Source organism: Sorex araneus, chromosome 1, assembly GCF_027595985.1.
Source record: "Sorex araneus isolate mSorAra2 chromosome 1, mSorAra2.pri, whole genome shotgun sequence".
Taxonomy (NCBI): domain Eukaryota; kingdom Metazoa; phylum Chordata; class Mammalia; order Eulipotyphla; family Soricidae; genus Sorex; species Sorex araneus.
The window spans coordinates 191541850-191563909 of NC_073302.1; the positions used below are offsets into that span (position 1 = coordinate 191541850).

Below are 22060 nucleotides of genomic sequence, written 5' to 3' on the forward strand. Positions count from 1 at the left end.
AAAACTTTTTTTAAAAAGTAAATAGCTCTCCACAGCTGCACAAGCATGACTCCAGAGGCCAGCTAAACTACTTTTGGTATCGGAAGCTCCTTGCAGAATGTCTCCAGACTGAGAACTAAGCTGCGGACCCATACCTGCCCAGGAGGGGAAAGGTATTTCTCTTGCCTCTTCCTTGCCGGGGTGAAGGGTGTGGCAACCGCCATATTATGACGACCACAGGTGAGAGTTACAAGCTTGCAATGATCCAATATCTGGAAGAAATCTCCCTGGACTTAGTTGCTAAAGTACAGAAATCCAAAACCGTGTGGCCGCGGTAGCCTCATATCTCTTCACAACAGGTCTGACTCTAGTGGGGAACTCCTAACAATAATAGTGAGGTTTTTGTTGAAATATTGAATGTAACCAAAGTAAAGAGAAAGTAAAGTGAAATTTATCAGTTATGGAGGGGGGGTGGCCAGGATGGGGGTGTACTGGTTTTTTTTTTCTTTGGTGGTGGAATATGGGCACTGGTGAAGTGATGGTTGTTTCAGCAGATTTAAGCCTGAAAGCATTGTAATTTTCCACATGGTGATTCAATAAAATAAAATTTTTATTAAAAAAAGTGAATAGCTTATGAAAATATTAAATAACGTGGAAATTACCTCTGCATACCTGTATAATGTGCTTTTTTATCATTAGATTTATTTTAGATGTTTGGCTTTTAAATTTCTGTTAAAGTTGATGAAAGTTTAGCCATCTTTCACAATGAGCCCTAGTGGGTTTTTTTGTTTTTTTTTTTTTTTTTTTCTTTTTGGGTCACACCCGGCAATGCACAGGGGTTACTCCTGGCTCTGCACTCAGGAATTACTCCTGGCGGTGCTCAGGGGACCATATGGGACGCTGGGACTCGAACCTGGGTTGGCTGTGTGCAAGGCAAACGCCCTACCCACTGTGCTATCACTCCAGCCCAGAGCCCTACTTTTAAAAATTAAAATAATTTTGTATATTTTCCCCTGAACACTTGTATTTAGTCTAAATGTTCTTGAGGGCTACCGTTTTCAAGTAATTGGTCTTTTGCTTTGATCCTGTGAATGTCTATGCTTTCTGTATAGGCAGGATTTCCTGTATTAACCCCTGTATGTCATTTACTCTTCTTAATTAGTCTAATTTCGGGAGAGCTTTCTTAGCTCAGTATCTTCCTAAGCTCATATCCTCTGTAGCTTCCTAGGAATGATTAATGCATCAGGAAATTTTTCATTGTGTTGTCTTTAAAAACATATTCTTTGAAAATGTTATTGGACTCTAAAAGCTAGTTCTTTCATCTGTGTGTGTAACGAACAACTTTAAATCAGCAGGTAGGGCGTTTGCCTTGCACACGGCCGACCCTGGTTTGATTCCTCTGTCCCTCTCAGAGAGCCTGGCAAGCTACCAAGAGTATCCTGCTCGCTCGGCAGAGCCTGGCAAGCTACCCGTGGCATATTCAATATGCCAAAAACAGTAACAACAAGTTACTGGTGCCTGCTCGAGCAAATAGATGAAAAATGGAACGACAGTGCTACAGTGTTTTCAATTTTCTTAATTATTGAAACTATTTTTCTAGGAGTTTTTTAATCCATTTCATTAATTTTTTATATATTGTCAAATAATAACATTTTCTCTAATTTATGACATAGTAGATGCTTATTTGTGCAGTCTTGCTAATGTTTATCTATAGGATATCACTGGTTTGTCCTTTTTTCCTTGCCACAAAGAGTTTAGGTTTATCTGGTAATAATCTCTAAACATTTTAAGACAACATTGGTATGTCCTGTTCCACTTGCCACAAGGAGTTTAGGTTATCGGGTCACACCCATCAAAGTGGGTCACTCCCATTCCTTTGTCTATCTGTAACCACTTCTCTATGCTCTCTTCCCCAACCAGTTAATCAGCTTTTCCCCCCTAATCCCAGACTCTGTTAGTTTGTAAAATCAGATCTTTCTAGGACACTGAACTTGTAAGTTAATATTGCCTTTTTCTCTCCTTATGTCTTTTGAATAGTTTACTTTAAAGCAATGTCATTTTTGTATGGACAAAGAAAGACAGTTGTTAATGTGCTTTTGTAACATGGGATTTAATTGGCTTCGAATATTATTCACTCCTGGGCATCTGCTTTCTCGACTTAAGCCTCAGCTGCCCTTATTTCCTAGCACCCCCAAAAGCAGGGTCCCAATGAGAGACAGGACGGACCCAGGGCAAGCAGTGAGTTATGTGCTACCCTGGCATTGAGATGGGCCTGGCCAAAGTGCCTAACGACGAGACTAGGGCCCTGCTAGGGACAGGAAAGATTAATCTGGCCTGAGCACTGTAGTCTGAGATCGAGATGGCCCCAGGAGAGCAATTCTGTAAGCTTAATGTATCTCTTGCTGTTTCCATACAAAATGATTGATATTATGAATGCTTATATGTTGGTTGGACAAGGAGAGGAGAAACACACCCATGGGATTCCACTCTTGGGCAGGTGTCCTGCTGAAAGAGCAGAAGCAGCATCCCCTGAGATAAAGAATTTTACCTTTATTGATTGTGACCACACCTATGTGTAGCCCCAACCCCTTATGCTGGGGGATTTAATTAAGCTGTAAGAGTGGGCTGGGGGTTCCAATGCCAGATCTGGAGAAGCCAGATCCAGATCCAGATCCAGATCCAGATCTAGAACAAGAAGGAGAATGAAGTAGCATGGGGGAGGAAGAAGCAGGAGGAGAATCAGAGGAGAATGGAGATGGGGATGGAATAAACTGCAATTGAGACCAACCAGCCTGGCTCCCGTTCCTTCCTTCACCTGCCTCATCATCATCATCAACCTCCCCATGGTGGGGGAAGCGGCTGGAGACTACCGAACAGAGGCGGCAGGAGAGATAAAGCACCGCTGCCCTGTGCTCTGTGCTCCCTTTTTTTGTGTGTTTACACATTTATCTATTTGTTACCTTTTTTATTTCGGAAAACTGACTCTGAGTTTGATCTTGTTCCATCTTATTAATTTCCTCACTTGTTTAATTTCTGCAGAGTAAACTTGTCTTCTAAGGAACAGGGACATGACCGACTTCTTGTATACTCTGACCAGTTCTTCAGTCTTTATTCAGATAGTCAGTTAACCAGTCTCCAATTTTTGAACCCACACACATTAAGGGTGCTGATCCCTAACATATCATAGCCTTCAGTTCCAGAGCATTTATTTCCTATAGTTTTTGCTAGCTTCCTATATGTGTTTCTGCATATAGTTCTTTAGGTTGTCATTCTTTCTTTTTCTAACTAAGTGCACTCTTGTTCACTTTGTTTTCTAAAAAAGGTAATGAAATTTCTGTTTTTCTTCTGCATATTTCTAATATTTTGTTTTTACTTTAGCATGGATTGAAAGAAATGAGATAATTTGCCTATAGTCATTCCATTATTAACTCATGCAAACAAATAATCATGTACCAAAACAGGTCCTGACTGAACGTCTGGATGCTATTCTTCTGGAAAAAGCAGAGACTGAGCAGCAGTGTCTTTCTCTGAAGAAGGAAAATACTATAATGAAGAAAGAGGCTGAGGTGAGACCATACTTTCCTTACTTTTTATTAACTTATGTAGTATAAATTTTAGCTAACACCAACATTTTTATTTTCACATTTTATAAATAAGAGTATAATCAAAAAGAAAAATAACCAACTACGCATAAAATTAACGCTTTATTGTTTTCTTCTATAAACCGTAATGTAATTCTTTATAAATGAAAGGAATAGTATTTATAGAAAAGTATTTCATAAGTTGGTTCTAACTCATTCTGTGAATGCCATTATCTGTTCAGGTCCAGTTTATTCAGTTGCCTGTTGGTAAGGGACTGAGTTTTTCCAAAAACTCTTTTTATTTAGACTGTGCTGGGATCACCTATAACAGTTTTATGACTTAACACAATTTACATGATTTATTACATGGCACCTTGTAATCCCATCAATGGCCAACATCCAGAGACTAAAACCAAGCTCCCGGAAGAGAGTGACACAGTCTCTTGCCCCCTTACCTAACTGCTTCACTGGGGCACCTTGGAGGAGACAGGTCGAGTGTCATTGTCTTCCCCCCACCCCACCCCCCGGCCCCAGCAGAGCCTCACCAGTTGACCTCCTGAACCCAGCCACAGCCATGCTCAGGGCCACTCTGCACATGTTCGAATGAGCCTCATGCATGGAGGAGCTGACGAAGGAACCCAGGTGTGCAGGATCTGGAGATCTCCAAGGCTCCTTGGATCGGGACTGGGCCTCTTACACCCAGATCCCCCATTTTCCAGTAGCTAGGCAGTCACACCCTGAGACTGCCCCCGGCATGTAATCCCATCAACGGCTCCCAGCTGCACGGCATCTAATAGCCTAGTTCTCCCTCTTGGAGAACCTGACAAGCTACTGAGAGTCTGTTGCCCATTTGGGAGAGCATGGCAAGCTCTCTGTGGCGTATTCATATCCAGAATACAGTAACAGATAAATACATACCTCTCGGAGAGCCTGGCAAGCTACCCATGGTGTATTTGATATGCCAAAAGCAGTAAAAATAGGTCTCATTTCCCTGGCCCTGGAAGAGCCTCCAATTGTTGGGAAAGACGAGTAAGGAGAGGCTGCTAAAATCTCAGGGCTGAGTGTAATAGAGACATTACTGGTGCCCGCTCAAGTAAATCAACGAACAACGGGATGGCAGTGATACAATGATTACAAAAGAAAATAAAATCCGGAGTTTTTCTAAGTTATTAGTTATTTTAGTTATTACTTTGAATAATGTTTTTATTTCTTCTATTTTTATTGTCTTACAGTAACTAGAGCCTAAACAAAATTCTTGAAATATCAGTATTATATATTATTTCTCTGTGTTCACTATATCACTGTCATCCCGTTTCTCATCGATTTGCTCGAGCAGGCACCAGTAACATCTCCATTGAGACTTTTTGTTACTGCTTTTGGCATGTTGAATACGCCACGGGTAGCTTGCCAGACTCTGCGGGAAATTTCTATGTTGATTTCTGCTTATTTCCTTTTCTGTCCAGTGAGCCTAAAACAAACATTTTTCCTAAGGAGTGAAGTTTCTTTTGTTTAAAATTTCTGTATGTGTGTGTTTCTTTTTTAAATAGGATTCTGTAATTAAGATGGAAGATTTGCACAAGGAATTTGAACAATCAAAAAAAAAACTATGTGAAAGAAATGGAGAATTTGAAAAATGGCGGAATATACTAGACACAGTGAAGATAAAGCTCGCTTGCAAAAGGAACTGGAAGAAGCAACAAAGAAACAACTAGAGCTTTCAGAACAACTAAAATTTCAGAATGACTCTGAAGATAATGTTAAAAGGCTACAAGAAGAGATTGAGAAAATTAGACCAATCTTTGAGATGCAAATTTTAAATCTGCAAAAGCAATTAGAAGCTGCCACAGATGAAAAGGAGCAAGAAATTACTCATCTCCAAGAAGTCATTGAAGCTAATTCTCAGCATTACCAAAAAGATAATAATATTTTGCAAGAAGAACTTTTACAGTTGAAGGCTATGCACCAAAAAGAACTGAAAAAATTGATGTGTCAGAACCAAATATCTGCTAAAGAACACAAAGCAGAAGTCGATAATGTAGACCATTTGGTCAAATAACACAAGGATAGTGAGAAGAACATTCAGGATCAAAATGAATGTGAATTAGAAAACTTAGGGAATGCCTCAAATGCAGATAATCAAGTGGGTTATTTACTCTTACAGGATGATGAACAAGATGTAAATAAAAAGATCAAACTCTTAGGAGACACTTTAAAAGAACTGGAGTCTCAACATAGTATTTTAAAAGATGAGTTAACTTACATGAATAATCTTAAATTAAAATTTGAAATTGATGCCCAACAAATAAGGGATGAATTTTTTCGTGAACGGGAAGATTTGGAGTTTAAAATTAATGAGTTATTGCTAGCCAAAGAAGAACATGGCTGTGTAATTGAACTGTTAAAATCTCAGCTAGAGGATTCAAATAAGCAGCTTTGCCATATTGTAGAGCAACATAACAAAGAAGTACAGCATCTTAGGGAAGAGCATAAAAAAGAAATGTCAGAACTAAATGAGACATTTTTATCAGATTCAGAAAAGGAAAAGTTAGCATTTATGTTTGAAATACGAGGTCTTAAGGAACAGTATGAAAATCTACAACAAGAGAAGCAAGAAGCAATTTTAAATTATGAGAGTTTGCGAGAGATTATGGAAATTTTACAAACAGAACTGGGGGAATCTGCTGGAAAAATAAGTCAAGAGTTTGAATCCATGAAGCAGCAGCAAGCATCTGATGTTAGTGAACTTCAACAAAAACTCAGAACTGCTTTTAATGAGAAAGATGCTCTTGTTGAAACGGTGAACCGTCTCCAGAGAGAAAATGAAAAGTTATCACAGCAGGAAGTTGTGCCAGAATTTGAAAGTATCATAAAGAACCTTCAGGAAAAGAATAAACTATATTTAGTTAGTCTCAGTCAAAGAGATATCATATTAAAAGAATTTGAAGCAAAGATAAGTTCTCTTACAGAGGAAAAAGATGATTTCACAAGTAAAATGGGAAGCTCTCTTGAAAAAATAGATGACCTTCATAAAAAATGTGAAAGGGAAAAAAGATTGAATATAGAAGGGAGAAGATGGAGCAAACAACTCAATACAACAGTGAACTAGAAAAAAAAAGTAAATGAATTAATGGCAAGGCAAGAAGAAACTTCAAAAGATAAGGATCAAAGTAACAAGAAAGTAGAAGAGCTTATAATTCAGTTAGAAATACTCTCTGAAGACCAGGCAGCACTGTCATCTGAAATGAAATCTCTTTATGAGGAAAACAGTAGGTTGACTTTAGAAAAGAAACAACTGAGTAAGGATTTGGAAGCCTTCCTCAAAAAGAAGGTGATGCTATGCTTAAGGAACAAATTTCTGAATTAGAAAAGAAACTTATATTAACAATTGGAGAACGAAATAATTTAAATAAATGTTTTGAAAATGAGCAAGTTCAGAAATTATTGATCAAAACCCAGTTGGATGAATTCCTAAAACAAATGAAATTAAAGGTTTCAGAAGACAATAAGGAGCAAGATGTTGCAAGTGTCCTGAAAGCTATAGGTGAATCCTTCACTAAAATAAGTGAGGAAAAACATAATTTGGCTTCTCAATATGATAAAAGAATAATAGAATTAGAGGAAAAGATTAATTGCCTTCAAGAAGAAAACATAGTTCAGTGTGAGGAACTTAGATCTTCGTTGAGAGACTCTGAGCAAGAGAAAGTACTCTTAAGGAAAGAATTGAAAGAAATCCTGTCAGGACAAGAGGTCCTACAGTTTAGTCTGTTGGAAATGAAGAATGCTAATGAAGAAAGGCTTGAAAATCAAGTTGTTTTACTTCAAATTGAAGATATGTCTCAAAAATTATATAGGACAAATGAAGTGAATGAAAAAGAAAAATCTTTAACGTATGAATATGAAAACCTAAAGTCATTATTAGAACAAAAAGAGAATGAATTGCAGGATGTGAGAGCAGAGTTGATACTATTAAAGGTACTATTTATTTGAAATTTACTGGTTTAAGTAAATTATTAGTTCCACTCACTTGAAAATGCACATATTAACATTTTTACACTTTGAAGTCGTTGGTAAGTTTTTGACATCTAAGTTTCTGAGAAAGGCATTAAATATTTTCATGATCACTGGGCTTACTGAGGCTCAACGTTGGTTAAAGTTATAAAGCTACCAGAAAAACTAGATAAACATGAAAAATTTATATTCTGTTGTGTAATATATGTTTTACTTTATGTTGAAGATGAGGCTATTAATGGTATTAACCTTTAGCCAAAATTTTAGGGTTTTCTATAAAATTTTGGAAACTATAAATTACAGTCATTTATTACTTGATGTGTCAATTGCTCATCTTGATCTTGAATACTTCTTTGTAGTAAATGATATATTTATATATGTATATGTTAAAAATCAGTTAAAAGACCAAGTAAGAAAAAGATCACCAAATTATTTTTTGTATGCTCTCTGATAATTTTTTTCATGTTTCATATAATGACAAGTACAGCATGGGAGTGAAGTGATGTTTTGTTTTTCTTGTAAAATCTAGGATCCCATACAGAAATCACCTGTAGAAAATGATCAGCCTTCTTCAGTAAAAGAACTGGAAGAAAGAATAGGTAATCAATGGTTTTTGTGTACATTGTTACAGTAAGGTACACAGATGTACACAGATGTACAAAGATGTACCCTAATGTAAATAGGTTGGAAGCCTGGAGAGGTAGCTCAACAGCAAGAAGCACACATTCATTCCCTGATATCACAGGCCCCCTGAGCACCACTGGATATGACAAATATATATATATATGTATATATATATATATATACACATATATATAGTTTGGAAAATAGAGTAATCAAGTAATGACTTATTTAAGACATGTCTCTTCTTGCGTTTCCACCATCTATTTTCTTTTCCTTTTAAAACTCACTTCCTGAGATAGTACTTGGAATAAGGTTCTTGCCTTTGTGGCTCATCTTGTTTTGATCTATGCACCACATGTAGTCCCAATGTGTTCCACCAGAAATGATCCTGAACACAGAACCAAGAGTAAGTCCTGAGCACTACTGGCTGTGGCAACAAAGACAGAGACCCATAAACTACTGTTTACTTCCACCCCTACCAAATAGTTTCTGAATGGTGCTAACTACGGGGTTTTTCATTTTTTCAGCAGGATTTCAATGCGTATGTATTTAGGCACTTACAGCAAGTGAATAGAATACTGACCATCTCTTAAAGATTACGCCAGAGGAGCTGTTTTAACTATATTGAATTTGAGGTATGGAGGCAGTGTAAAAAAAGCATGAATTGGGGCTGGAGTAATAGCACAGCGGGTAGGGCATTTGCCTTTAGCGCGTGGCCGACCCGGGTTCGATTCCCAGCATCCCACATGGTCCCCTGAGCACAGCCAGGGGTAATTCCTTAATGGAGAGCCAGGAGTAACCCCTGTGCATCACCAGATGTGATCCAAAAACCAAAAAATAAATTAATTAATTAAAAAAAAAAAGGCATGAATTGCTTGTTTTGAATTAGGGTAAACATGAAATTGCTGACAGTGATACAGTCATTTCATGCTTAGCCTAATTCAAACCAAGCAGTTCGTGCTTTGTTACACTACATATACTCTTGTGTGTATATATAGGTATACATTTAAGGTCAAATGTATGTGTAGTATACACTCTATATATACTCTTAAGGATATATGTAGTATATGCACTATATACTCTTCAAGAATGACAGTTTTTTCAAATGTGGGAAATGGTATTTTAACAAGATGGAACAGCAGATACTTAGGTTAGCATGTATTATCAAAGAGAATGCTAGACAGTTCTGGGGAGGCAAGATCATTAGGCACTTAATTCCTCATACAGATTGGTGGTACTAAGAGGAAGGTAAAAGAAAACTCCCACTTTTCTGTAATAGACTGAGAAATAAGGAGGGCAGTGCTGGAGCAATAGGACAGCAGGTGTGGTCCTCAGCTTGCACACAGCCAACCTGCATTCATTCCCGAGCGCCCCGTAAGATACCCCAAGCACAGCTAGGAGTGATCCCTGAGGGCAGGGCCAGGAGTAAGCCCTGGTCACACTGGGTGTGGCCAGAAGAATAAGACAAAAGAAATGAGTCAGGTACTCACTTTTATTCTTTAAAATATTTAAGGTTTGCAGAGTTATTCATAGTAAAAGTTAAGTATACAGTATTCTACCACCAATCTTACCACCAGTATCAACTTCTGCCACTATCCAGGTTCTGTGACAGGCATTTTTTAATTTGGTTATTATAGTTGGAGTCTCATGCTTAGGGTTTCATTGGCTGTCTGGTTTGGGTATATGCATATTCAGCTCTGCACCGCCAAAGCACCTGTAGCTGTTGGTCCCAGCCCCTAGCACCTCATCCACCACTTCTTACAACCCCCTTGATTTCTCTCCTTCCCTATCCTCATTTTCTGTAATCTAAGGTGAGGGATGATTTCAGTACCCCTATATTTGAGACTTTGCATTCCTACTATTCTGTATACTACAAATAAGAGACCATCCATTGTCCTTCTTTTGATTTAATACCTCCCAGTTTAATGCATGTAGCAAATAGCATGATTTCATAATTCCTTATAAATGCATAGTATTCCATTGTGTGTATGTGCCAACCTTCATTATCCACCCATTTGTCCTTGGATATCTAGGTTGATTTCATAGCCTAGCTATTGTACTAAGTGCTACAATGAGTGGATAAGTATTTTTGTGTTTAGGTGGTAGATACCAAGAAACGGAATCACTGAGTCATAAGGCAGCTTTATTTGTTTTCTGAGAAATCTCCATACAGTTTTCCATAGGGATAGAACCAGACAACATCCCAGTAACAGTGAACAAGAGTTCCTGCTTACTACACCCCTGTGATTACAGTTTGTTCCCAGTTTGTGTGTGTGTGTGTGCGCGCGCGTGTGTGCACATATGCCCTTCATACTTGTGTAAGATGATATTTTATTGTCTTTTTTGAGTTTTCCTAACAAGTGACAATAGCACTTTTTCATGTATCTATTGGCCATTTGTCTTCAGAGAAGTCTGTTTCCTATTTCCAGTTTCTGATAATGTCTTTATTTTGTTGTTTTTGATCTATGTGAGTGCTCTCTATATCTTGGCTATTAACCTTTTATTTGGTGTTGAAGGCAGATATGTTTTCCCATTCCATTTGGTGTGTTAGTTTTAGTCTGTGTTTCCTTTTCCATGCAGAAAAAAATTTTCCCCACTTTATTTAAACACCGTGGTTTGCAAAGTTAGTGGTAATTTGTTACATGCATTTAATATTTCAACACCAATCCCACCACTACTGTCACCTTCCCTCCATCATTGCCTTTTTTTTCCCTACCACCCCTCAAGCCTGTCTCTATAGCAGGCCCAAATAATTTTATATTGCTTGTTACCAATAAATGGCTAATGGAGTGATCAAAAATATTTCCACAGAAGATTGATTCTGTAGAAAATAGTTGTATCTTGACTTAATACCTTGGGGACTTAATACTATGGGGACAATAAGTCCTTGTCTAAGGGTTTAGTAGTCTGTTGTTGCAAGTTAATTTTTTTGTTAGCCAAGATTGGTTGACTTCCACGTTACAGCCGATCACATCTGGTATACTACTCCTGGGATGGCAGTGTTTTGTACAGTTTTGAGATGTGATGGCTGTGCACTCCAGAAAACTGGGCAGAATTTAACTGGGTATGGCTGCCAGGGCTTCCAGAAGTATGAGGAGTGAGGCAGCCCCTCCCAAACCTGAGAAGGCCTGGAATTTTCCACCAACCCAGCCCCCCGCCCCCCCCTCCCCGTTTCTGAAGTTTTGACAGATTAGGGCCTTAGTCCTGAACCAGTGGAGTCTTGCCAGACTGTCGATGGATTTGGGGTTTGGTGCAGCTGCCTGGGCTTGGGTTGGATGAGAGCTGCCTCCACCAAGATTGTCCCAGAGGTCTCAGCCAGGAATGGGTATCTGGAAATATTTGCCATGCAGAAACTTTTTTTATATTGATGTAGTCCCATTTAGAAACTCAATTTCAGATAATTAAATATCAGTTTAACTAGATATGACAAGTAGACAAATAATGCAAATCTGGAATTAAAGGGAGAAAGCTAGGGATAGAATTCATAATTTGGGGGCTTAAGAAATAGGAGTTAAGGCATCTTAACTTTGAAATAGGAGTTAAGGCATCTTAGCCTTGCAGGTGGCTAACCTCAGTTCAGTTCCTAGTATCATGTAATTCCCTGGGCACTGCCAGTGTGTCCCAAGTAATGCAGAATAAAAACTGTAGTAAATATTATAGTTGGTATTAAAAGCTGTGAGATTGAGAACCAGGGAGATAATTCCAAGGGTCGGACCCTGGAACAATGGGAAGCCTGGGTTCAGTCCCTGCAGATGCTACCAGGAAGAGACTTCAGGCAGCATTGGGTATGGCCCCCCAAAACCAGAGAGATCACTTAAAGGGCAGAACACATACTCGAAGCATAGGTGATTCTTGGTATCTCATGGATCCAAGACCTCCTAGGAGTGGATGCCAAATTGGGAGTAGCTTCTGAGTGCTACTGGGTGTGGCCCCCAAACCAAAATGAAAATTAATGATATTATTTGGGGGAGGCACATTTAGTAATGCTCAGTGCCTACTCCTGGTAAAGTACTTCAGGGTTACTGTCCAGGGAGTATTTAAAGAGCTCTCAGAAGAGCCTGGCAAGCTCCCCGTGGCGTATTCAATATGCCAAATACAGTAACAATAACAGGTATCACTCCCCTGACCCGAAAAGAGTCTCCAGTCGATAAAAAGGAGAGGCTGCTAAAATCTTAGGGATGGGATGAATGGAGACGTTACTGGAGCCCACTTGGGTAAATCGATAAACAATGGGATAACAATAATAGTGATTTAAAGAGCTATCCCGTGCAGAAGGTCAGTCAGGGTTTTTTGCACGAGCGTCGTCCCTTCAAGCCAGCTCCCCAGCCCCTACAAAAATAGGATTGTTTTGCTGCATACTTTCTTTTAATTTCAAATTGCAGGTTTTGTGTTCCAGATAATCAAATTCTTTTACTGAAATAGATTTTTTTTTCTGAATTCATATATAGTCATGTGTAATTCTTTTATGCTTTCAGGATGTCTGGAAAAAGAAACTAGAGAGAAAGAGGAGAAAATTAAGATTAAACTGGTAGCTGTGAAGGCAAAAAAAAGAACTAGATTCTAGCAGAAAAGAGGTAAGGTTACTTTTTAAATGCAAGATTCAAGATCCTTATAGTTTAGAAAATCAAATTATTTTCTGTTTATCAATTCTTTATTGTATTATATTGTATATTTGTAGGCCCAGTTGCTACGGGAAGAACTTGAATCTGTTAGATCAGAAAAGGATCAGTTGTCTTCATCCATGAGAGAACTCATTCAAGGAGCAGAAAACTATAAGGTAAAAAGATCTTATTTTAAACTTATATTTGTAAATTAAAGTTACCTCAGAAATGTAAAGTCCTAATCCATAAATAATTACCTTGTATTTTTAGTAATTTCAGGAGCCATGGTTCTTGGGGACTACCCCAGGCTTGGTGCTTGGGAAGATATTCCCAGTAGTGCTTGGGGGCATGTGGGATCAAACCCAGAAAAACGCAGAACAGAATTTTTCCTGGCCCTTTGAACTGTTCATATGGCCCCTACTATCAAGATTTTAGGTAGTTAATTTTTTTTAACTGAATGCAAAGTTACAAAGTTGTCCATGATTGAGTTTCCAGCGTGCTATGTTCCAGTACCAGTCCCTTCCTTCACCTAGCGTCCACCTCTTTCCACCAGTGTTCTCAGTTCCTCCCACTCTCCTCTATGTCAGGCACTTTTTTCTTTTCTTTTTTAAAATTTTCAAATTTTTAAATTTTTTTCTTACATAAAGTAGCTCATGATATTTGATTACATTTAATATTCGAACACCAATCCCACCACCATTACACCTTCCCACCACCATATTTTGGATGTTTCCATCCTGAACCCAAACCCCTGCCCCAAAGCAGAACTAAAATTATTTTGTATTATTATGAAAAACCGCTGAAAATGCTACAAAAAAGTTTTCTTAGAGGAAAGAGTGTGAGTAGCCCTCATGTTCTGCAAGTATTCCCCTCATTACTCCACCCCACCCTACTCCTCCAAAAAACTCAAGGCTGGTAGTGGTGAAAGAGAAGACAAAAATATCAGTACATCAAAATAGACTAGAAACTCTCCCGCATTTAGCCAACTGATCGTTGATAATGGATCAGAGTATTATTTAACAAATGGTAGTGCTGGAACAATTAGACAGTCTCTTGCAAATAAATGAATCCTAGACACAACTCATATCTTTCACAAAAATTAGCCTTAAAAGATTCATATTCTTGGAGCTGGTGCGATAGCATAGCGGATAGGGAGTTTGCCTTGTACTCGGCCAACCCGGGTTCGATCCCCGGCATCTCCTATGGTCACCCGAACATTGCCAGGAGTAATTCCTGAGTGTAGAGCCAGGAGTAACCCCTGTGCATCATCAGGTATGACCCAAAAGAGAAAAAAAAAGAAAAAGATTCATATTCTTAAATGTAAAACACAGAACTGAAATTCCTGAAAGACATAAGGAGAAAACCTTGATGTTATTGCTATGGTAATAACATTTTGATGGGTAGGGGTCGGGCTACCCCTAGCACTGGGCAGAGGCTAATCCCAACTTGATGCTTCAGGATCACTCTGGGGATGCTGAAGATTGAACCCAGGTCTCTTAGATGCACATCATGTGCTTCAGTCCTTGCAGTTATCTCCCCAGCCCAGCAATAACTTTTGTTTATATCAACACCAAAAATGTCATGATCTATGAAAAAAGTGATCTGTACTTACGAAAATGAAAATTTTTCTTTTTTTCTGAAAGAAGTCAAGATACGGCTAAAAAATATTTGGAATGAGCCATTAACCCAAAACATACAAAGTATTAACACTAAAAACAAGAAGCAAAACAAAACCTAGTCTTAAAAAGGGCCAAAGACCTGTCAAAGAAAGTAAGCATATGAAAAGATACTCCATATTTTATCAGGGAAATGAAAACTAAGTGACAGTGAAATAGCACTGTATACCTCTTGGTTTCTCAAAAAACAAACACTAAGTGCTACTTTCTCCAGTGGCATATAATCACTGAAAGAAGTTTGGCAGTTTCTTTAAAAAACTAAACAATACTTACCATATGGTCCAACAGCTATGCTCCTTGGTATTTATGCAGTGAAGTTCAAAACTTTATATTAGCACAAAAACCTGCACATAGATGTTTATAAGCAACTTTATTTGTAGGTTCCTAAACTTGGAAGCAACCAAGTGGTCTTCAGAAGTAAAATAAAGTGTTGTGTATCTACTGGGCATAAAATACTGGTTGGCACTTAAAAAGAAATTAGCTAACAGACAATATGGAAAAACTTAGATAAAAGCTCTACTAAGTTGGGGCTGGAGAGATAGCACAGCGGGTAGGGCGTTTGCCTTGCACGCGGCCGACCCGGGTTCAAATCCCAGCATCCCATATGGTCCCCTGAGCACCGCCAAGGGTAATTCCTGAGTGCAGAGCCAGGAGTAACCCCTGTGCATTGCCGGGTGTGACCCAAAAAAAACAAAAAAAAAAAAAAAAAAAAAAAAAAAGCTCTACTAAGTGAAATAAGTAAATCTGAAAAGTCTACCTTGACACTCTGGAAAACACGTAACTAAATACTCTGTAAAAATCAGTGGTTCCTGTGACTTTGAGAAGGAAAAGGTGACAAGGTAGAAGCATAGGGAATTTTAGGACATTGACCTATGGAGTATATTTATCCAAACAGATGAACTGTACCAAACAGATGAACCTTGGACAGGAGAAATTGTACACGTGTTAAGGCACAGGCCTCACACATGCTGTCTCTGGTAGTCCCCAGCACAGCATGTGTTTACCCAGGAACCTCCAGGAATGATTCCTGAACACAGCCATGTATGCCTAAAAACAGAAAGGGGGAAAACAGTGACCCCTGATGTAAACTGTGAACTTCCTGGCAAATATATATCGGTGTAACATGCAGCTACTCTTGAGAGGATGTTCTAATGTACAGTATGTGTTCTTGCCTATACTAAAAATCATCAGAGTTACTCAAATTTTGTTACATAAAGTCAGGTATTCTATCAAATGTTAACTTGGGCAAATATTCTAACTCAAGATAGATATCAAGGGTTGGCAGAGTGATAATACAGGAGGGTGTTTGCCTTACACATGGGTGACCTGGGTTCAATCCCTGGCATTTCATATGGTCCCTCAGGCATCACCAGAAGTAATTCCTGAGTGCAGAGCCAGGAATAACCCCAGAGCATTGCTGGGTATGACCTAAAAAGAAAAAAAAAAGAAGGTAGATTTAAGGTGGCTTGATCGTACAATCTGACTTGTTAGTATATAATATCATAGAGTTAAATCTTTTTGTTTTCTTTTGAAGAATCTCCTATTAGAATATGATAAACAATCTGAACAGTTGGATGTGGAAAAAGAACGTGCTAATAATTTTGAATGTTGTATAGAAGACCTTACACGACAGTTAAAGAATTTGACTTTTCAGGTAACTTTCACGATTTAATAAAGGGGCCGGGAATAGTGCAGTGATTAGGGTACATACCCAACATGCTCCCGTGCGGCCTGGTGTGCTCAGACCCTTGCTCTGAACAGCTGATCTGATTGGTCTGTTTTCTTTTTTGTTGATTTTTAATTGATTCAGTGATAAACACATTTACAAAATTGTTCATTATTGGATCTCAGTCCTATAATGTTCCAATACTTAAAATCTAAAACCCACCACCAGTGGTCCCAGTTTCCCTCCCGTCTTCTGCCCCCCAGCCCCCCATGTGTCACTATGGCAGGCATTCCCCCCATCTCTCTGTCTCCTCCCCCTTACCGCCTTTGGGCTTTATGGTTTGCAGGACAGAAAATGAAAGGTTATCAGGTATATCCCTTTATCTACTTTCACAACTCAGTTCCTATCCAAAAAGATTGTTTCCAGCTTTTTTTCATACTGTGCAAGTACTGTGAACTCTTTTATACTTATTCTCCTGCATATATTTTCAATAATTAAATATTTGTCATCCTAGTGTGAAAAATTAAATTCTGATAATGAAGATCTCCTCGCTCGTATTGAGACTTTACAGTCTAATTCCAAGTTACTAGAAATACAGATTTTAGAAGTTCAAAGAGCCAAATCAATGGTGGACATAGAGTTAGAAGCTGAAAGACTTCAGAAAGAGCAGAAAATAAAGGTAAAAACAGTCCACTGTTATTAATTCATATTATATGGTGATTTTTTTTCTTCACATCATTTAAATGGAAAGACTAACAAGTAGCATTTGTAAGGAAATTGGTGTTCTTGAATTCTTGAATCTATGTCAACTATAATTTGAAAATGTAAGGTATGGTTTGAGGGTGAATATATATTAATTATGTAGATTTTCCAAATTATTTACATTTTAGTATGTCATTAATTTCACTGTTTTCAACCATTTACACCTGTCCTACATGCTGGTTCCAGGCTATAATTGTGTAGATCAGTGGTTTTCAACCTTCTGGCCTATGGACTGGAGGTTAAAAAATGCTGATTGATTTTATAGTAATGCTCCTTTGTGTGTGGGGGGGTTATTTTTAATTTTAGGAGCATGCCAGTTCTATAAGTGAACTTGGAGAACTTCAGCTCCAGCTTCAAAACGAAAAGAAACAGCTTCAGAAAACCTTGCAAGAATTAGAGCTTGTTAGAAAGGTGAGAAGAGAGAGAAGTATTTCAAAATGATTATTTGTGGAAACAAAATATTAATAAATTGATTGCTCAGGCTGGTAAGATAGTACAGCAGACAGGACACTTGCTTTGCATGAGGCTAACCAGCTTCAATCCCCGGCATCCCATATGGTTCCCTGAGTACCACCAGGAGTTACTGCGTGCAGATGTGCAGTCAGGAGTTACCCTAATGTGTGCTCCAAACCCTCACACGACCCCCCAATTTTTTTTTTTTTCTTTTTGGGTCACACCCGGCGATGCACAGGGCTCACTCCTGGCTCATGCACTCAGGAATCACCCCTGGCGGTGCTCAGGGGACCATATGGGATGCTGGGATTCGAACCTAGGTCGGCTGCGTGCAAGGCAAACACCCTACCCACTGTGCTATCACTCCAGCCCCAACCCCCAAATTTTTTAAATTGCTTTCCTCAAAATTGAAATTTTAAATTATTTTTTTGAATTTTTTCTCCAGAAAATTCTAGGTTCAGAAATTATAAGAGATTTTGATAACAGTCATATCAAACCTTATTTAAGATATGTATGAAATATGTGCAAGGCAAGCACCCTACCCACTGTGCTGTCTCCAAACCTTAGTTTGATACATAATAACAATAAGGTTTGATACATGGTTTATTCCTGGCAATACTTGGAGGACTGTATTTATTTTTTAAGACTCACTCCTGACAGTATCCAGAGGACTATATGTGGTTCAACTATTGTAAAATACATGTTATCTTACAAAATTATAAACTAAAAAGCATCAACTTATAATTTATTTCTTCTTTTTTTTTTTTTTTTTTTGTACTTTTTGGGTCACACCTGGTGATGCACAGGGGTTACTCCTGGCTCTGCACTCAGGAATTACTCCTGGCAGTGTTTGGCAGAACGATATGGGATGCTGGGAGTCAATTGCGGGTCAACTGTGCAAGGCAAATGCCCTAACCGCTGTGCTATCGATCCAGCCCCTAACTTCTTATTTAAATGTGAAGTTTCTATATTACTAAAAAACTTAAAAATCAAATTTAAAATGCAAAATGAAAGCTTTATTCCTGTGGCAACATTTTAGATCTTTTACCAAAGAAATTTACTGGGTCTGGCAAGATTGTCCATGCCCTCTATGTGAATGACCCAGGTTCCATAGGAATCCCTCTGGGTGTGTCCACTCCACCCCCTCACCCCAAGCACTGCTGGCACAACTCCATCCAGCTGCATTGTGTCCCTGTTGACCCAGAATTACAGGGAGGGCCCTCTGGACTCCCTGAGTACTGCTCAGAGTCCCCTCCATTCTCGCCTCAAGCTCTCCTCTCCCATCCCCCCCAAAAAAAGACTGATCTGGTATTGTGTGAATATTTGTTTGTTGGTTTGGTTTTGGTTTTTACGCACACCCTACAGTGCTCAAGAGTTACTTCAGTTCAGTATTCGGGGCACCAGAATACGTGTGCACTGGCTCTTTGAGCACCTCCTCAGCTAGTATACAGATTTTTATCTATTACATGTACAGGATGCCCAGCAAACCACATTGATGAATATGGAAATAGCTGATTATGAACGTTTGATGAAAGAACTAAATCAAAAGTTAATTAATAAAAACAGCAAGATAGAAGATTTGGAACAAGAAATAAAGATTCAAAAACAAAAACAGGAAAACCCTGCAAGAAGAAATGAGTGAGTAAAATAATTCCCTTTAATTTACGATAATTCCAGAATATAGGGAAGAAGCATTGGTTGCTTGTTTTACCAGTTTTTGCCAATTAAATCTCTGAGGAAGTGCTAAACATTTCTAAGGAGCAGAGGGGTGTAGAATCATTGGTTGTTTTGGATCTTTATGGTTCAAGTTTGTACTTAATGCATTCATTCACTTAAGCATTATTTTTTGAGAGACTGTTTTTAAAATTTATTCTTAAGGTGTAGCAATTGCAGACACACAGATAAAGTTAATATGAAATTCCAAAATTAACAAAACTGTAAGTCAATAATAGGTTGATTAAGACTACTGTTTTTTTTTAAACTATCTTTTTATGGATATATAAATTTTATAAAATCAGTAAGATGGCTAGTTTGCTATGCTGATGAGTTTAAATTTTTTTTTTCTTTTTGGGTCACACCCGGTGAAGCACAGGGCTTACTCCAGGCTTTGGACTCAGGAATTACCCCTGGTGGTGCTCAGGGGACCATATGGGATGCTGGGAATCAAACCTGGGTTGTCCTCGTGCAAGGCAAACGCCCTACCCACTTTGCTGTCGCTCCAGCCCCAAGTTTTAAAATTTACATAAATAGGTTATCCCTTACTCGGTCATTGTATGACTGAAACACAGCACAAAAGTTTTTAAGTCTGTAACTGTACCTCACAATGATTCATTAATAAAAAATTATTTAAAAAAAAAGAAATAGGTTAACCCTACATATATACGATTTAATAAGAATAAAAAGAGAATCTTCTTATTCTTCTTATTTATTTATTATCATTATTATTTATTTATAATTAATTATTATTACTTATAATTATTATTAATACTTAATATAAGTATTAAGGAAATATCTAAATAGGCCTATAAGTGTGTGTTTTATCCTTTAAAAGAATATTGGCTTAATGTTAGAAAATACTATAGATAAAGCTTAGGTATCTGCTTTAGTAAGTAAAAGATCTTGATAAAATTCCCTATAAGATATAAAAGAGTCACCTGAACAAACAGAGCATACAATATAAATGAAACATCAGTTCATTTGAAAAGTATAAATCCTTCAGCAAGCTAGAAATAAATAAATCTTTCTTAATCTAGTAGAGGGCAACCATAAGTGCCATGAGTAAATGCAGTACTCAGTGGTCAAGTCACATAAGCATTTTTTAAAAAATTACTGAGACAATAGCCAAAATATGGAAACAACCCGAGTGCCCTAAAACAGATGACTGGTTAAAGAAACTTTGGTACATCTACACAATGGAATACTATGCAGCTGTTAAGAGAGATGAAGTCATGAAATTTGCTTATAAATGGATAAACATGGAGAGTATCATGCTAAGTGAAATGAATCAGAAAGAGAGGGACAGACATAGAGGGACTGCACTCATTTGTGGAGTATAAAATAAAATCATATGAGGCTGACACCCAAGTATAGTAGATTCAAGGCCAGGGGGATTGCACTATAGCTGGAAGACTGCTTCATGAGCGGAGAGGAGAAGGCAGATGGAATAGAGAAGGGATCCCTAAGAAAATGATGGCTGGAGGAACCAGTTGGGATGGGAGATGCATGCCGAAAGTAGATAATGGACCAAGCATGATGACCTCTCAGTGTCTGTGTTGCAAGCTATAATGCCCAAAATGAGAGAGAGAGTATGGGGAATATTGTCTGCCTTAGAGGCAGGAGGAGGGTGGGAAAGGGGGGATATACCCGGGATATTGGTGTTGGGGAATGTGCACTGGTGGAGGGATGGGTGTTTGATCATTGTGAGATTGTAACCCAAACATGAAAGCTTGTAACTATCTCACGGTGATTCAATAAAATTTTAAAAATTAAAAAAAAAATTTACTGTGAGATACACAATTACAAAGTAGTTCATGGTTGATGCAGTGTTCCAACACCCATCCCTTCACCAGAGTATATTTCCTGCTGCCAGAGTCCCCATTTTCCCTCACACACCCCAAACCCACAACCTGCCATTATGACTGACATTTATTCTTGCTCTTTTTATTTCCTTTTAGGCACTGTGGTTTGCAATACTATTAAGGGGTATTATGCATTTCACTGTACCTCCTTTCAGTACCCGGTTCTTGTCCAGAGTGGTCATTTCCTACTACCACTGTCATAATGGTCCCTTCTTTTCCTGACTGCCCTCTCCCTGCACTCCACACCCCCACACCCTCTTTTTTGCCAAACTTCGAACCATGAACTAGCTTTCCAGGCCCTCATTTCTGTTGTCTTCGGATATTATTCTCATACTGTATTTTTTTATATTCCGCAGATGACTGTGATTATTGTGTGTCTGTCCTTCTTCCTCTGATTCATTTCATACAACATGGTGCTTCACGTCCATCCATTTATAAGCAAATTTCATGATTTCATTTTCCTAATGACTCTGTAGAACTCCATTTTGTAGGTGTGCCATAATTTCTTTATCCAGTCATCTGTTCTCAGGCATTGGGTTGTTTCCAGATTCTGGCTACTGTGAATAATGCTGCAGACAGCTTTACTATAAAGTGATAATAATTTAAACAGTGTGGTATTGGAATAAAGATAAACCCTCAGATTAATGGATTAGAATTGAATATCCTGAGGCAGAAATTGTGAAAAGCAGTGCAGACAGCTTTTCTTTATTGTATTTTTGGGTCCCCAGGGTGTATTCCCAGGAGTGGTATTACTTAGTCACATGGGAGCTCAGTTTCTACTTTTTTGAGAAATGTCCATATTGTTTTCCAAATGTTGGACCAGTCTGTGTTACAACATCTGCTTTGACTACATTAAGGAACGTTCATTCAATTCCCATTTTGTTAGACAGTTTTTATCATGAATGGGTGCTGAATCTTATCGAATGCTTTCTCTGCATCTCTTGATATGATCATATAAGTTTTATTTTTCTTTAAGTTATATGGTGAATTATGATGAATCCTACTTGATCATTGTGTATGAGCCTTTTTGATGAGTTGTTGGATTCATTTTTGCTAGTATTTTGTTGAGGATTTTGCATCTGTGTTCCTCAGCCTGTAGTTTTTTCTTTTTGTATTATCTCTGTCTACTTTT

General features: G+C 38.2%; 1 protein-coding gene across 1 annotated transcript in view; it reads left to right on the forward strand.

The window, feature by feature from the left end:
- The window catches only part of GCC2 (GRIP and coiled-coil domain containing 2), a 61400-nt gene that overhangs the window by 11804 nt on the left and 27536 nt on the right, over positions 1-22060 (forward strand). Inside the window, 16 exon segments of the mRNA XM_055132445.1 lie at positions 3441-3545; positions 5108-5155; positions 5157-5194; positions 5196-6622; positions 6625-6668; positions 6670-6886; positions 6889-7532; positions 8098-8167; positions 12668-12735; positions 12737-12766; positions 12871-12969; positions 16004-16123; positions 16650-16814; positions 17204-17308; positions 18825-18968; positions 18970-18988. Coding sequence (XP_054988420.1) covers positions 3528-3545; positions 5108-5155; positions 5157-5194; positions 5196-6622; positions 6625-6668; positions 6670-6886; positions 6889-7532; positions 8098-8167; positions 12668-12735; positions 12737-12766; positions 12871-12969; positions 16004-16123; positions 16650-16814; positions 17204-17308; positions 18825-18968; positions 18970-18988 — 3256 coding nt within the window. The 5' untranslated portion in view covers positions 3441-3527.